The sequence below is a fragment of the Acomys minous genome (assembly GCF_964271855.1).
Source record: "Acomys minous genome assembly, chromosome: 12".
NCBI lineage: Eukaryota > Metazoa > Chordata > Mammalia > Rodentia > Muridae > Acomys > Acomys minous.
The window spans coordinates 112,606,031-112,623,675 of NC_140493.1; the positions used below are offsets into that span (position 1 = coordinate 112,606,031).

At 53.3% G+C, this 17,645-nt stretch overlaps 1 protein-coding gene across 5 annotated transcripts in view; it reads right to left on the bottom strand.

Moving 5' to 3' along the window:
* The window catches only part of CCDC57 (coiled-coil domain containing 57), a 102,876-nt gene extending 97,548 nt beyond the window's left edge, over window positions 1-5,328 (bottom strand). For 3 of the 5 annotated variants that reach the window (XM_084751659.1, XM_084751657.1, XM_084751660.1), the window contains exons 1-2: window positions 5,138-5,325; window positions 93-507 (exon numbers count right to left, since the gene is read on the bottom strand). In XM_084751659.1, the coding sequence (XP_084607785.1) occupies window positions 93-499 (407 nt within the window). In that variant the 5' untranslated portion in view covers window positions 500-507; window positions 5,138-5,325. Of the gene's footprint in view, window positions 1-92; window positions 508-3,468; window positions 3,667-5,137 lie in introns of those variants that run through there. The other 2 variants (XM_084751658.1, XM_084751661.1) reach the window with 2 other exon arrangements.
* Between the last annotated feature and the right edge of the window lie 12,317 nt (window positions 5,329-17,645).

Sequence of the window (17,645 nt, forward strand, 5' to 3'; positions counted from 1 at the left end):
AGTCTGGGGAAAAGCTCATGAGCACTGAGCATCTGGCAGCTCGTACACAGCACTCACTGGGCTCGAGACGCGGAATCAGGAGGGTCACACACCTGTGGACACGCGCCAGCTCCAGGCGGTGCTCCTGCAACGTTAGCTGCTGGAGACCCTGCAACTCCTCCATGCGGCTGGCCTCTCTGGTGAGCTCCTGTTGCAGCTTGGCCACCTCGATCTTGAGCTCACTGGCCTCGGCTTGTCGGGCCTCCTCCCGCACGCGGGCCTGGGTGAGCGCGACTTCACAGTGCTCCAGCTCCTGGTCGCGCTCCTCTAGCACCTGGAGGTTGTAAAGGAAGTCCTCCTGCAGGCGCTGCAGCTTGCCCTGTGTCTCCTGCAGGCGGGCCTGCGCGGCCTGCAGAGCCGCCTCCTGCAGCTGAGCACGGTGCGTCTGCAGTGCTCGCCATTCCTCCTCCTTGCGAGCCAGCAGCTCATTAAGTTCCCGCTCCGAGCACAGGGCCAGCATGGTGGAAGCTGCAGCAGAGAGGGAAACAAGCAGCACACCATAAAGGACGCTAATCATATCAAAATGACTTTAAGAAACAATAAAAGGCTGGAGGGATGGCTCAGAGGTTAAAAGCACTGGCTGTTTTTTCAGAGGTTCTGAGTTCAATTCCCAGCAACCACATGGTGGCTCACAACCATCTGTAATGTGATCTGATGCCCTCTTCTGGCCTGCAGGTGTACATGCAGACAGAACACTGTATGCATAATAATAAAACAAAAAAACAAAACAAAAAAGAAACAAATATAAGTCCGGCACGGTGGTGCACACCTTTAATTCTAGCACTCAGGAGGCAGAGGCAGGCGGATCACTGTGAGTTCGAGGCCAACCTGGTCTACAAAGGACAGCCAAGGCTAGTCTTGAAAAACCAAAGGCAAACAAACAAACAAACAAAAAACAAAGAAAGAAAATACTATATACAAGTCCAGTAGATTTTTTAGATGGAGTCTTGCTAATTTGCCCAGGCTGACCTTGAACTCGCAACCTTCTGCTTTGCTTCCTGAAGCGCTGTGGTAACAGATGTGTGCCACTGTGTCTGGTAAAGTCTGAACTTTTAAAAACATTAGATTCAACATTATAAAACTATTTTGCCAAATAGCTAATCAGTCTCCAAAAGCCACTTACTGGGGAACTGCAGACTCGACCTGCAGGGCAGGCGCTGCTATCCCAAGCTCTTCTCATCGGAGAGGGCCTGTTTCTCACCAGGGCACACTGCACACTGCAACCAGGTCCAGTGGGGCCCTGTTGCCCATGCTCAACATAAAACGGTTCTTGGCTCTGTACACAAGGCCAGTTGGCTTGGGGCTCCTGGCTTTGTCGACAGTCAAGCCAAGGCTACTCACAGGGAGGTACAGAAAGCCAACAATGCTGGGCATCACCACATAGGCACAAGAGCCAAGAGAATATAATGTGGAGGCACAAGAGGTCTTGTGTGATGTCTGAATGTCACCCTCTTCCAACAGTGCATCTGGCAGTAACATTTTTGCATCCCTGTCACCCAAAGAAGGTAGCAGCATGACTCTCTGTGAGCCTTTAGGAAGAAAAGACTGCCCTGGGCCAGCTCAGCTCACTGGTCCTGTGTGTGTTTACAGAACAGGTGAGGAAACACACTGAGAGCCCAGAGTGAAGCTGACGCAGGTGGCCGCACCTCCACTCAAATCACCAACAAGCAAGCAGTGCCAGACCCAGACCGGGCAGGAGGACACGGGGCTCTGCTCTTGTGTTGTGCTACATGTGTGTGGGGGCAAGGGCGCGGTGTACGTGGCATGTGTGGTGTGCTGTGTGTTGTACTGTAGTGTGTGTATGTGAGTATATTACAGTACGTGTGTGTGTTGTATGGGATATAATGTGGGTGAGTTAGTGTGTGTTATGGTGTGTTGTGTTTACATCAGCTCCAGAGCTCTAAGCCAGTAGCTGCTCTTTATATAAACAAGAATACTTGAAGGAGAGATAAACACGTTTTTTGTTTAGATCACAAGTGTGGGATGAGAAAAAGACTTGTGAGAGAGCAGGTGATCCCTTTAGAAATCGAACCACTGTGCTGAAACCAGCTGAAAACATCCTTGAACAAATGCTGAGAGGAAGCACAAATGTGAGCCAAAACCAGGAAGCGGGGCCTGTGGAGACTTGGGATAGTTTTGGCTGTTCATCGCTCCACTTCGAGACACTCCTAGAGAGAACCGCTAGAGGGAAGGCTTTGGGGCTTCCGGCTCCTGCTGAGAGGTTCCAGGTTCTGGTTACTCCAGGTTCCAGCAGAAGAAATCCTGCTGATTACGCCAGGAGAATCATTCCTCGGAACTGATATCCTTACGGTTTCATTATTATATTCTTTAATGTCCTTTTCCTATTGTTTAGGTTAGTTGGGTTATAAGTGAGGCACTCTTGGTTAATAAGTCTGTAATAAAATATATTTGTTAAGAAAATTGAGCCTACAAATACTACTTATAGAAACAATTAGTCATGAACTCACTGGTAACAAAGGTTAGTTACAGTTGGGCAGGGGAGCTGACTCAGTGGCTAAGAGTGGGGCTCTCACTCTTGCAGAGGATCTGACTCCTTTCCCACCACCCACACAGGGGCTCACAAGCATTTGTAACTCCAGTCTCAGGGGCTCGGATGCCTTCCTCTGGGGTCTACAGGCTCCTTCATATACATGGTGAACATAAGACTTCCACAAGCACACGCACACACACATAGAAATAAATTAATAAAATTTAAAATTACAGTCAAAATCATGATACATCATCAGGACTAAAAACACACACACACACACACACACACACACACACACACACGTGTATTTCACAGGAAGTACAGGTTTGTCATCAGTAGTGGGCACAGCTTTGTGGCTGCCCCCCCCCCCCCGTAGTACTAAATCACCAGAACAGGGTATGGCTGGTACTCTGTAACGGACCAGGCAGTATCTGTGGCTATAAAGCCCAGCTCTGCCCTGATGCTCTTACACAGAGAGGCTTCTATCAGCATGCAGGTGACAAGCAAAGCAAAGTCTCTCAAAGCTGGTCACAGGGATCCCCAACCCTTTAGGGGTCCAAGCATTTAGAGTAAAATAAAACTAACATAGTAGTGTCATTAAAAATGAGTAGCAAAAAGAAAAAAGAAAAAAGAAAAAAAGAAAAAAAGAAAAAGAAAAAGAAAGAAAGAAAAAGAGTAGCATACACAAAGAATTTCATCTTTTTGTTGTTGTTTGTTTTTCAAGACAGGGTTTCTCTGTGTAGCCTTGGCTGTCCTGAACTCGCTTTGTAGACCAGGCTGGCCTCAAACTCACAGCGATTCACCTGCCTCTGCCTCCCGAGTGCTAGGATTAAAGGCGTGTGCCACCACCACCACCGCCCAGCTACACAAAGAGTTTGAAAAACAATAGCTTGGTTCCACATCCTAAGTAAAAATAAAAACTGCACACAGCACTATACCTGGCTGTCATAACAGGCGTGTTTTCATAGAACGGATGCCGTTCTGTGTGTTACGGGATGTCCTGCTTAGCTGTTTGCCAACTTGACACAAATGAGTTATTTGGGAAAAGGAACTCAACTGAGGAAAATGCCTCCATCCGGTCACCGCCTGTAAGCAAGTCTGCACGGGGGTTTCCTTGTTACTGACTAGTGTGAGAGGGCCCCCTGTGGGTGGTCCTGGGGTGTGTAAGAAGGCAGGCTGGGGAAGCCAGGAACCGGCAGTGAATGGCAGTGAACGGTGAGTGCCCGCGTGGCCCCGCCTCAGCCCTGCCCATTTCAGTTCTGTCTGTCAGTCTCTGTCTCTGTCTCTCTGACCGTGGCTCAGCATGCAGCTCCCAGCTGCCGCTCCAGCACCAGCGCCATGCTCGCTGGCATGCTGATAGCACGCGAAACCTCGGAAGCTGTAAGCAAGTCTTCACTTAAATGCTTTCTTTTATAAGGGCTGCCTTGATCGTGGTGTCTCTTCACAGCAACAGAACAGTGACTAAGACAACGGGCTTACATTGGACTATCCCTAAAGGCAAGGAGTAAAAGCCTGCCTGGTCCGCAGGGAGCATTTTCATAAAGGATTCCGGGGTGCAGGTAGAAGGGCGGTGACCTTTGAGGTCCTCCCTGTGATCGCCACACCTTCATGACTAGCGCCAGGCCTGTGTCAGCCCCGGTCCCTTGGGGCTGCTGCGTCTCCTTCACCTGTTATCCTCAGGAAGGGCTGGCCTGCACCCAGACAAGAGCCCGGGAGCTTCCTACAGCTCTCTGGGGCCCCAGCTGCCAGAGCCGCGACTGAAACCTACTCTGACTCAGATTCTAAATAAAGACTGTTGGAAACTGGATCCCAGCTTAGTCTGAAAGGTCTGAATGGTTTGATTCGGTTAACTTGTCTTAACTTTTCTCCACCTAACATAACAAGAACAAAACCTGAAACTAAAAAAATATAAAAAAGGAAGCTTTCTCGCTGATGTATGCTAAAATCAGTAACTGAAAATATAAGATTAGAAGGAAGATTTTTACACAATCAAGCACCTCCCCAAAAGGTATTTATTATTTACAGTGAGAAAATAGTAACTTTTTTTTTTAAGCTTAGTTTTTGGAGACAGGGTCTCTACACAGCTCTGGCTGTCCTGGAGCTCTGAAGACTAGGCTGGCCCCCGAAACCACAGAGATCCGCCTCCCAAGTGCTGGAATGTTAAGGCACGCGCCACCACGCTCAGTAGAACACAGCAACTTTGTGATAGCCCCTTGGCAGGCACCAGCTAGAACGTGCTCAGAGTTAACATTTCCCAGGAATGAGGCGTCTGTCTCCTAGGAGGCACGAGGGCACCATTTTTAAATTTTATTTTGCTAAAACCGTGTAAACTTAATCATGTTAAATATCAGGCCAGCCCAGGAAGAGATGCAGTCTACAAAATAACGGACTAATGAGGTCAGCGAGGGGCTGAGGGGCCGTTCCGGGCTGTGGAGCAGTGAAAACACTGCAACTAGGTGCTGATTAGAGCGAAGCCTGCAGCCTGCGCTGGTGCCGGACGCCGCCTCCCGGGTGGTCGCGCGTGGCTGCTGACGAGGAAGGCGTTGGGGGAGTCTGGGTCGAGCCACAAGGGGACCAGGAACCTGGTGCGATGGCCGTGCCACTCACCGCGTGCGCCGCCGGGCAGGACCCCGTGGAATCGCTTCGTCTCCTCGCTCGACCTGGGGTCTCCGGGATTCCGAGCTCGGGCCCTCGCCTACGGCGCCAGCCACGTTACCATAGCGACCGGAGTCCCATGGCCTCGGTCCGGGTGCACCAGAGCGGCGCTCAGGTCATGCCGGGCGGAAACGGGAGCCCCAACACAAGAGTTCCGACGTGTGCGCTGGCACCCCCCCCCCCCCCAGAAAAGAGACGCACGTGTCTCGGGGCACCTCCCGGACTCCCTGAGTAGTGCAGGGAGCTAGGGCCCTGAGCTCTCCCAGCAGCTGGCCTGAGGGTCCCCAGGGTGTCCATCTTGGACCCTCAAAGGGCTAACTTCAGCTTAGCAGGAGGCGCTGGTAGGCAGGGTAACTGTGAGCTCAGGGGTGGAGCCTGCAAGTCGCGGGTCAGGAGTTATTCCGGGACGCAGGTCTTTGCTGTGTAGACTGCACGTGGGACTGTATCGAGGGTGCACTGAACTGCACATGGCAAGGGTGGGTGGAGGTTGCACCTGGGGCCTGTCACCAGGCAGAGGGGGCTACGTGAAGGAGTTGGTCCTACTTCAGAAAGGGGGACGGACTCAGCTTTCAGGGAGCTTGTGCGTTTGTACAATGGATGGAGTGGGGCTGGTTACTAGGAAGGGCCTGCACACCAGGAACTAGTTCCAGGCTTGCCTTAGTTTTGTCATAGGTAGTCAGTCATTGAAACCCTCGGGCCATCCGAGGGCGCAGGGAGATGGCTCAGCGGATGCGCCAGCCTGATGACCTGATTCACACTCTGGGACCCACATAGTGGAAGGAGAGAACCAACTCCCGTGGGTTTTTCTCTGACCTGCACATGTTCTGGTGTGCAGGTTCACACAGCCACAAAATACCCGAAAGAATGGTTTTCTGATCTTCTTGCCCTGAAGAGGTAAACTGTGGCCCGACCTGGACAGAAGCCAGCACTGGCTCACAAGCCGCAACCAGCACAGTTCCTAGCGGCTGCGGGTCCTCCGGGCATCTCCTGCTCCAGGAGGGGCAGCATGGGGAGGGGTCTAGTGTCCCTCCTCCTTTCCTGCCCCACACTCTGCGGCCTTCCTCCGCCCCTCTGTCTCTTTTCCTGTACTTGCTGTCCTCACTTCCTGACAGTATATTCCTGGTACCTGGGCCGGACCTTCCCCTAGCCAGCTTGTCTACCCTTTGTCCTTCTGTGGCCTTCTCCTCAGCCAGGGGTCCCCTGGCCCCCTAAGGGCCTTTTGTTCTATTAGAACCCCTGCCTTAGTTGAGGAGACCAAGGGTCAGCCCCATTCTAGACTTATCCACAAATATGCTCTCACCTCTTGCCTCTGCCTCACCCAGTCATATTCCTGGGAGCTTCCCAAGGTGACAGGGGGATTGGGCCTCCGTGGACAAGGAAAATGGACAAGGAGGGCTGGAAAGACCCAGCCTAAGCTGAGTGCTTAAAGTAGGGCTAGGCCACCAACAAGTGACCCAGAACATGTGTGCACCTGAGTGCCTCAGGCATGTTTTCTCATCTATAAAGGGAGGGTCTTTAAAAGCCTGTGCATTATAGAAGGAGGTGGGTTCCCCAGAATCAATGGTTTTGTTTGTTTGCTTTTTGAGACAGGGTTTCTCTGTGTAGCCTTGGCTGTCCTGGACTAACTTTGTAGACCAGGCTGGCCTCGAACTCACAGTGACCCACCTGCCTCTGCCTCCCAAGTGCCTGGCCCCAGAATCAACATTTTGAATTCCTAATCCCCAAAGGGGCTGTATTTGGAAGTTAAGGCTTTAAGGAGCTAATGACCAATAAACGAGATCATCAGTGTGGGACCTTAGTTGCACAGGACAGGCTTCCCTTAGAAGAAGAGGAAGAAACAGACGGAGCACGCTGAAAGGCCGAGTGAGGACATAGGGAGAAGGGGCTGTCTGTGGGCTGAAGAGAGAAGCCCCCCCCCCACCTCCTGCACCACGTAAAACTCTTTCCCGGCCTCTTTCCTCCTTTCTTAGCATCACTAGCCAGGAGATGGTTAAGGAAATGACATTAACTTCACTCCCGTGGACCACAGTGCAGGTGGAGCTCATGGGTGAAAGACAGGCTAGTTGCAGTAAGAAAGGATGTTAACATGAGCTCTCATCACTCTGAGGAAACCAGGCTGCTGGCAGGGCCAGACGCACACCAGAGGCTCAGGGGGAAGATCCTCTTTGTGCCCTTTAGCGGGTGGCGGCCATCTTTGGCATCCTTGACTACAGGTGTGGCCTCGGCTGTGTGGCTTTCTACACTATGTCACTCTTCTCACAGTGCTGTGCGTAGGATGCCAGTCACGTTGGATCAGAATGTCCCCAGGGCAGTGTAACCTCATCTTAACCAATTGCAGCTTCAGTGATCCAAGTAAGTCCACATTTGAGGCACACGTGGCCAGGTCTTGAGCCTGTCTTTTGGGGAGCCAGGATGTATCCAGGGTTTACTCTGCAGTGACTCCTGCTACACTTTGTGATGGGGGCATCACAGGCTAAGGGGCCCTGCCTTATGCCATAGTGAGTGGAGCAGCTGCAGCTGCAGCTGCACCCTGCCCATGCCCCTGTGCACAGAGGTATCAACGCCACCTTCCCAGCACAGATGTCAGCACGTCTCTGAATAGCAGACACATGGGTTCCAGGGTGGAATACACAAGGAAGGGTAGAAAGGCTGAGGGGCCATGACTGGGCCAGAACTCTGGGCTGCCAGAGCACAGGCTGAGCGAGCAGCCTAACTTGGTAGCTAGACACTCTCCTGGGACAATGCCCTGGGGCTGAAGGCAGCACCAGAGCTGCCCAAGGGCGGCCACCCCGGTCCTGGCCACCCACAGCTTGGGAGTTATTTGTCTTTTGGCCATAGGCCAAACCTGTGATGGCATTGATCTGACGAGCGCACGCACACACATACACACACACACACACACACACACACACACACACACACACACGGAGCTGTCTGCCTTAGGACTCCAGGTCTTGTTGGAGCTTCAATAGCACAGCGATCTAAAACAAGAAACAGGGCAGCGCTCTGCCTGGGTACAGACCTGTGTGGGCTTGAGCAAGCCACTTCCGACAGGTTCAGGAAATGGCAGTGTCAAGCTTGCTGGGACAATTTCACCATCTACCAGGGGGCAGGAGGTGAGCTAAGAAACGAAGGAGATGAAAGCCGCCTGTTTCTTGGACTTTTGTCTGAGTAGCAAAGGGTGCAGATGTCTGGCCAAGTTCCCTACAAGGCCCCCAAGTAGGGAGCCAGACTCTTACATTGGGAATGACTATTGTCACCTGTACTCCAAAGGTGAGGTCAGAGATCAGAGGTCTAGGTAAGACTCACTGTTCACGGCGATGTCTGTCACCAGCCCCTACAGCAGAGCAGGACCTGAACAAATGGTCCCTGCTCCTTAAGAACCGGGGAACTGAAGAGAGCCACAAGGATGGGTGGGCTGGCCAGGGACTGAGGACATAAGAGATGAGGCTTTAGCTAGGAGTTGGTGGTGCATGCCTTTGATCCCAGCACTCTGGAGGCAGAGATCAGAAGATCTCTGAGTTCAAGGCCTGCTTGGTCTACAGAGCAGGTTTCAGGACAGCCTGGAGAGAGAGAGACAGAGAGACAGAGAGAGACAGAGACAGAGAGAGACCAGACAGACAGAGACACAGTGACAGACACAGAGACACAAAAAGACAGAGAAGGCAGCACTGGCTCTGTACAGAGGGAAATGCCAGCTCCTCCCCTAACCTCCACATCAGACACCCGTAGTCTCTTGCTTCCCTGTGCACTTGGCCTCTAAGATGTCAGTGCTGACTCACAGGGAGGGGCAGCAGTTCCTGGTTCCTGATAGACAGTTGGGCAGAGCCTCACCCCTCCCTTGGTCTGAGCATGAGTTTCGCACAAAGGCCATCTGCCCCTAAGTTCCCTTGTCCCCCTCACTATGGCCCGGCCTCTTTCCTGCAGCTCTTACTCTTCCCTGAGGAAAGCGAGGAGCAAGAACTTTCCAAGTGGAGGGTTGGAAGACCATGGCCTCCTGCCTTGGTTTGGGGTGCTACACACTGTGAATCTGGCTGCAGTGTAGCCATGGTAGGTTCCAGGTAGATGGTACAGGTGAACCAGGCCTCGGCCAGCAGAGGAAGAGAAACAGGGGGTCCCAAGCCAGCAGAGGAAGTGGTGGGACAAGATGGGGCAGGGCTGGCTCAGGTCGGCCATGCGGATGCCCATCTGAGCAAAGCAGTGCGGAAGGCTGCAGCTCCACCCCACTTCTGGTACACAGTGGGCTTGTGGGAGTGATGAGGGCTGGGCGGACGGGGGAGGGGGTGGGACAAGGCCACTCACCTTCTCATCTTGTCTGTCTGACCCTGGTTCTGAGGCTGGAGGACCCGGTGGGACACAGGGGACCTTAGGAATGTTGGTATGGACAGAAGAGGCAGCTGCCTTTGGGGCGGGGAAGCAGCTCTGCTGGGGCCACGCGGGACTGAGGGCACCCCAGGGCACCCCGGCTACGTGGACAATTAGAGCTGTCAGGGTAAGGGTGGTCTTGAAGGCTGTGAGAGCGCATGAAGTACAGACAGGAGTGAGGCCCGAGGCCCCAGGAGCAATTCTGCAGAACCCAAGGGATTCAGGGGATGTGGAGGTTTCCCAGCTGCTGAAGGGAAGGGACCCACCAGGAGCCAGGGAGGGTGTGAGGGGCGTTTAGTGTTACCTGGCAAGGGCCTCGGTGCCTCTGAGGCAGTGGGGGTAGTGAGCGGGGCTCTGCGCTTCAACAGCTGGCCCTGTGACAGAGTGCTCATGGGCTGCTGCCAGCAGAGGCCATGCAGCCAGACTGGCCTCTGGGCTCCAGAATAGATCTCCCCTCTGTCCTCAGATGTACTTTTGGCCACCGGCCCTGCTCAGGTGGAGCCTCAGTGGCCCCGTGGCTTCCTAGTGTCACCTCATGAGATTCGGAAAGGTGACTTTACAGCGCTGCCTGCAGTTCTGAAGCAGTCTGTTGTCACTTGCACTTAATATATGGGGTAGAGACACAGCCAAAGCTGCCCTTAAGCCCCTGGGATATGGCAGAGGCAGGGAGGACAGGGAGACACAGGCGGCAGTAATCAGGAGGCCACTGGAGGCATGTGGTGGCTCTTCTTGGTTGTCAGCTCAACTGAAACCCAACTGGCTGGGCACAAGATTAAAAAATAAGGCCAGAAGGCCGGACGTGGTGGCGCACGCCTTTAATCCCAGCACTAGGGAGGCAGAGGCAGGCAGATCGCTGTGAGTTCGAGGCCAGCCTGGTCTACAGAGTGAGTCCAGGACAGCCAAGGCTACACAGAGAAATCCTATCTCGAAAAACAAAACAAAACAATAAGTTGTTACCAAATCACTTGAAGTGAGATCCAGACCTCTGGGGTGGGAAGATCCAGCTTCGATGTGCACACCTCTGCTGGCAGCCTGTGTAAAGGACACGGAGGAAGGAGGCTAGCACTCTGCCGGCTTGCCCTCGCTCTCGCTGGCCAAGTCCACTTCTTCAGGATTCTGGAGTATAGGGAAGACCAGGGGAGCTACCCCACCTCGAGATGGACCTTCCACTGGTAGGCAGCCATTGCTGAAGCACCTGGACTGCAGCTCGTAGCCTTTCTAGTACACCCCTTCGTTCAGTCGGTCCGTTCCTCTACATAACCCTGACTAAACACAAGGCTGGAAGTGCCACCTCGAGGCCTGAAGAACAGCCTGTAACAATGGGGACACGGACAGAGACAGCGGAGGAAGAATGGGGTCCCAGGGAAAATGGCGCCTCTCACTGCACAGCCTGTCTCCTCACCTTCACATCTCAGGCTCACCACAGGGAGACCCGGGACCCGAATGGCTCCTAGGAGGGGCAGAGGGAGCCTGAAAGGACGCGAGGAGGAGGGAGAGATGTGCAGGAGAACCCCCAGGGAGATCTGGGCCCATAGGGTCAGTTTGTGTCACAACAGGTGGGGGAGGAAGCCCAGCTTGCCAGGACAAGCTCCCTGCCCATCCTCCAGGCCTAAAGACTGAACTGGGAGCATAGGCCTTTAATCCCAGAGGCAGGAGGATCACTGTGAGTTCGAGGCTAGCCTGGTCTACAAAGCAAATCCAGGACAGCCAGGGTTATTACACAGAGACACTGTCTCCACGAACCAAAAGCAAACAAAAATACTGAACTGGGCTCTGGGGTGGGAGTGACTCACCAGACCCCACCTGTCCCGCTGTAACTGCCTGCTGGCCTGGCTACCTCAGGGAGGGTACCACTGTAGCTAAATCCTGGAAATCCCACACATCTGGCTCAAGGAGGGGATATGCACAATGGGCCTTGCCACCCTAGAGGAGAGAAGGGGACCCAAGGGAGCTTCCAGCCTCACAGGAAAGCTCCTGCCTGGCAATGCTCACCCCAGCGTAGACAGGAGAGAGCTGCATACACACTCCTAGTATGCAACCAAAAAAGTAACAGACTAGCCAGGCACGGTGGCGCACGCGTTTAATCCCAGCACTCTGGAGGCAGAGGCAGGCGGATCACTGTGAGTTTGAGGCCAGCCTGGTCTACCAAGTGAGTCCATGACAGCCAGGGCGACACAGAGAAACCCTGTCTCGAAAAAACAACCCCCCCCCAAAAAGAAACAAAAAAGTCGAATGGGTGGGCGAGCTCTGGTCCAATGAGAAATTCCACCTCAATAAGGTGGAGAGCAATCAAGGAAGACATCTGTCACCCGTCAACCCCGGGCCTCATATGCACATGCACATACATGCTTAAGCACCCACCATAGTACACACACACACACACACACACTACACGACAGAAAGCAAAGAAATTTATGTCCAAACCACTGGTCCCTGAGAACTGCAAGTGAACAGCACAATGAGCTGCTGCTCCCACCCGTGCAGGTGACTTTAATAAAAATAAAAACAGAAGCCCACGGCAGAGAGGTCGGGTGTTGATGAGGACACGGAGAAATTGGAAATCCTCTGCTCTGTGGTGGGGTGTGACATGGGGCAGGTTGGGTGGGAAGCCGCTGTAGGTAGTTCCTCATGAAGTTAAACACGCAATTCCTGTGTGGTGTGAGGCAGCAGTTTCACTCCTACATATGTAGCTGAGAGAGATGGAGACATAGGTCTATAGGGGAACTTGTACGTAAATGTTCATAAGAGCGTTAGTCTGAAAGCCAAGAGCAGTGACGGCCAAATGCCCACCAGCCGGTGAGCAGCGGCATAGAATACACGCATTCTGTCTGAATAACAGGGTATTCTTCAGTAAAAAGAAATGGGGGGGGGGGCGACGTCCTAGTGAATCTGAAGATTTATGGTCAGTGAAAGAAACCATTCACGTAGGCCACATACTGAGCCAGGACTGCAATCCCTGTGGCTTTGGAGGCCTGAGGCAGGAGAATTGCAAGTTCAAGATCTGCCTAGGAAACGTAGTAAGGCCTTGTCTTGAAATAAGGAGGAAGAACAGTGTCTGGAGTATAGCTCAGGGCTAGAGGGCACGTGCCAGTGGGTGCGGGGTGACAACCTAGTGGGTGCAGGGTGATTACCTAGTGGGTGCAGGGTGACAACCTAGTGGGTGCGAGGTGACAACCTAGTGGGTGCGGGGTGACAACCTAGTAGGTGCGGGGTGACAATCTAGTGGGTGCGGGGTGACTACCCAGTGGGTGCGGGGTGACTACCCAGTGGGTGCGGGGTGACAACCTAGTGGGTGCGGGGTGGCAACCCAGTGGGTGCGGGGTGACTACCCAGTGGGTGCAGGGTGACAACCTAGTGGGTGCGGGGTGGCAACCCAGTGGGTGCGGGGTGACTACCCAGTGGGTGCGGGGTGACTACCCAGTGGGTGCGGGGTGACTACCCAGTGGGTGCGGGGTGGCAACCCAGTGGGTGCGGGGTGGCAACCCAGTGGGTGCGGGGTGACTACCCAGTGGGTGCGGGGTGGGAAGAGTTTGCAACTGAAGGAAGCTGGTTACACAATACTTGGAGCCACTGTTTCTTTATGGAAACTGCATATTGCATGGATTTCATTTTGACTTTAGTTGTTGTGTTCGTTTGTTTGGTTTTCTGTTTTGTTTTGTTTTTCCCAGGCAGAGTTTCTCTGTGTAGCCTTGGCTGTCCTGTACTTGCTTTGTAGACCAGGCTGGTCTGAAACTCAAATCTGCCTGCCTCTGCCTCCTTGAGTGGTGGGATTACAAGCATGGGCCACCATGCCTGGCTTCACTTTGACTTTTTAAAAATACGTTTATTGTGCATGAGAGCGGGAGAGCTTGAGTTAGAGAATGCCATGACCAAGGTGTGGAGGTCAGGGGACAACTTCTGGGCGTCAGTTCACCTGAGTCGTTGAGGTGGAATGTGTCCTCTCGTTTCTGCTGTTGTACACTACACACTTGAGGCCAGCCGGCCTGCGGGTGTCTGGGCAACTGTGGCTCCTGCCTCTGCCTCTGCCTCCCCTCTCAGCACAGGAATGCTGGCAGTACAGATGCTCAGCATTGCATTCTGCGGATGAAGCTCAGGGGTCAGGTTGCTGCAGACCACACCTTTCCTCACGGGCCATCCACCAGCCTCCGCTCCCTGCGTTGGAACCTGGAGCTTCACTGTTTTGCATAAAGGCATGGCCAGGGTTCCGTCTCTCTGTCTGCCGCTGCCACCATGCTGGGGTTCGGGACACAAACCATGGTCTTAGCTTTCACACTGGTTCTGGGATCCAGGCTCAGGTCCTAAAGTTAGAAATGGGATCCAAGAAAATGTCCACACAGGGCTGGGCGCTGTGGCAGGCACCTGTAATCCCAGCACTCGGGAAGCAGAGGCCAGCCCGGTCTACAAAGAGAGTTCCAAGACAGCCAGGGCTATTACACAGAGAAGAGGAACCATATCTCAAAACAACAACAACAACAAAAACAAAACAAAAAAGGCACAACTGATAAAAAACTGCAACTTTTTTTTTTGTTTGTTTTTGTTTTTAGAGACAGGGTTTCTCTGTGTAGCCCTGGCTGTCCTGGACTCGCTTTGTAGACCAGGCTGGCCTCGAACTCACATAGATCCACCTGCCTCTGCCTCCTGAGTGCTGGGATTAAAGGTGTGTGTCACCACGCCCAGCCAAACTGCAACTTTTGAGAGCAGGATGCAACCCTGAGCACATACTTTATCTTAGAAAGATGCTGAATTGGGGAGGAGCTCTTGCCAGATGATGTTTTTACTAATTTCCTTTTAATCAGGGGCTGTAGAGATGGTTCGGTGTTTAAAGGCACCGGCTGCTCCTGCAGAGGACCCAGATTCAATTCCCAGCACCCACATGGCAGCTCACAACTGTCTGTAACTCCAGTTCCGGGGTATCTGATACCCTCACACAGACATACAAGCAGGCAAAACACCAATGCACATAAAATAAAAAAAATTAATTAACATATTTTTTCAGATTTTATTATTTTGCGTTTATGAGGCAGCACCCATTGGGCAGAGGCTGCCTGTGCTCAAAGCTTGCACTGCTCAGAAGCTCCTTGTGGACTGAGCCCCACTTGCTGGTGCCCATCTGTGGGTGTCCAAGCAAAACTTAGCAGAGAGTCCCAGATAGGAATCAGGAAGTTGGCAGGGGAGGCCAGCAGGCGCTGTGAGCTGAAGGGCAGGCCTAGATGGGCACAAGTGGTAGGAGGGCAAAGCTAATTGCCCACCTGGAAATCCAGCACAGCAGTGCCCACTTGGGTCGAACAGTGGAGTGGCGTGGCTGGAAGACACTGAGGACTTCCCCACAGGGCATAGGAAGGCTCATGGGAGGTTTTACAGGACGTTCAACTCCAAGCAGCTTCAGGTGGGTTCTGCTAGGGCCACACCACAGACCAGGAGCCTGAGGACCAGGGGACGCCGCTCCTCTACCTTTCTGCGGCGCCCCATCTCCTCGTGATGCTGGCATCACTGCCTGCGGTCCTAGGGGCCCTAGTTCTAAGTTCCAGAAGTGCTGTCCTTGTCCAGTTCTGGCCCCAGAGGATGCGGAGGAGAGGTTGGCAGTGCTGCTAAGGAGGTGTGCTCTGCTGCTGGCTGTTCCCGTTAGACTATATATGCCAACACGCCCACACACCATAGTGCACACACACACACACATGCACACACACAAACACATGCACACACACAAACACACATACACACACATGCACACACACAAACACGCATACACATATGCACACACATGCATACACACATGCACACACACAAACACACACATGCACACACACATGCATACACACAAACACACGCACACATGTACACACACATGCATACACACAAACACACACACATGCACACACACATGCATACGCACACAAACACATACACATGCACACACACAAACACACGCATACACACATGCACACACATGCATACACACAAACACACGCACACACACATGCACACACATGCATACACACACAAACACACGCATACACACATGCACACACACATACACACATGCACACACACACACACACATGCACACACGCACACACAATTTACCTAACATCTACCCCAACCATACACATCACACATAAATGAAGACACGTTATTCCCACCCTAATCCCCAGCACCCACCCCTACCACACACATCGCACACACCCACACAAACACTGACAAACACCCAGTACCGTGCCCATAGCCCAGTACTCATACACACTTCCGTACAAACACACGTAACGAATGCACACCAAACACTCAACATGCAGGCACACCCACATGCAAACACTTACCCCAGTACACAAATGCACCAATACCTCCAACACCCATAGCTCAAAACCCAAACACCCAACACCTATGCACTCTGTATATCCAATGTCCCTACCCCATTACACATGCAACAACACTCACACATAACCTAGCACACACAAATTCACCCAGCGTCCACCCATCCACAGCTCCAAACTCCTCTCCTGCCATACTCACACACACACACGCACACACACACACACACAAACACACACACACATGCACACACACATGCACACACACACACATGCACACACACACACACACACACACACACACACACACACACACACACACACACACACGATATCCACTTATCACCCTAGCACCGACAGAGCACAGGGGTGTGGCTTCTCCCACCTGCCCGCTCTCTGAGTGCTGCACCATGGGAAAGTCAGGCAGCTGCCAGGCTAATGTGTTTTTGTTTTTATTTTCTCCAGAGAGCTTAGGAAGGAAAAGCCCTGGGGAAAAGCACAGAATCAGGGGGTGGGTTAGGCCCAAACTCATGTCTTGGGTCCAGGCTCTACCCTGGGGAGCTTTCTGCCTCCATGACCCTCACACACTGCAGTCTGGCCTGGGGAAGGCAGCGTCCCACTATACCTGCAGGGGTCTGGAGAAAAAGCGCCCAAGTGTGGAGCAACGGGTTTCGATGGCGTGTCACTAGATCCCCTGGACTGGGATGACACGGGCAGCTGGGGACCCCAGGGACAGGAGCTGTGCTCAGGACAGAATGTTTGTCCCAGGAACTTGGCTTTCTTTTTCTGACCCCAATCCATCATGGGGTAGCAACTGGTGCTGGGTGGTTCCCGCAGGCTTGGCTAGGCACGGCGACCAGGCTGCAGTCCTGATGATCGCAGACTTCCCATGGGCTGTAGATGTGGTGTCTGTACGGCTCTGCAGACTCTGGGCCATTCCTTGGCTCCTGACTGCAGGGGAGACTTGACCTTCCACCCTCCCTGGGGCGGCTGACCGAGGACCCATCAGAAAACCCTCTCCCTGAGGTCCTATTAGAGACAGAGGAGGCACCTGGTGGCTGCCTGGAAGACTAAACGCTTGCTCAAGATTGGCAATAGGTCCTTTACATCTCATGGTTCCTAAGGGCAGGGCTCTTGAGAAAGTCCATGTCTCCCAGGATTGCAGCCACCAAGTCTCCTCAGAGTGCATTCCAGGGCCTGATGGAACCTGAAGCCACAGACGGGGCTGGAAGGAGATGGGGCCTGTAAGGGGCCTGGAGGGCGTGGGCTTTGGAGGACAGGGCCAGGTCTGCCTGGATCACTGGGCAGCTAGGAAACTGTCACCTCGCCAGGGATAGCCACATCTTGGAAGGGGGCATCCTGGACTGGTTCAGGGCTATCGTGGGCAGACTGGACACTAGATGCAGGTCTGGAGAGAACTCTCACCCCATCGCTAGGTGAGCTATCGAACAGTAGAGGCTGTGCTGTGGGATTTGTTTTGAGTCCTGAACGCTCCTAGATTCACCCAGAATATTGGGTCTTCCAGGGCACTAGTGTTCTGAGTCCGCAGGACTCTGGCTGCTGATGGTGCAGCTTCTGGCCTTAGGTGGGGACAGGAGGAGGCGGTGAGACCCTGGAGGCACGGCCTGGCTTCTGTTTCCTTGTTGGCAGCTCTGAAGGAAGGGTGGGTGTGGCAAACACGGCTCCTGCCACACTGAGCTGTGATCTCAAGAAGAGTGTATGACCAGCCCCAACATCTGTGGGATGGTGTCTGGGTATCTGTAAAATTCCCAGGGGCTGAGGCTGGAAGT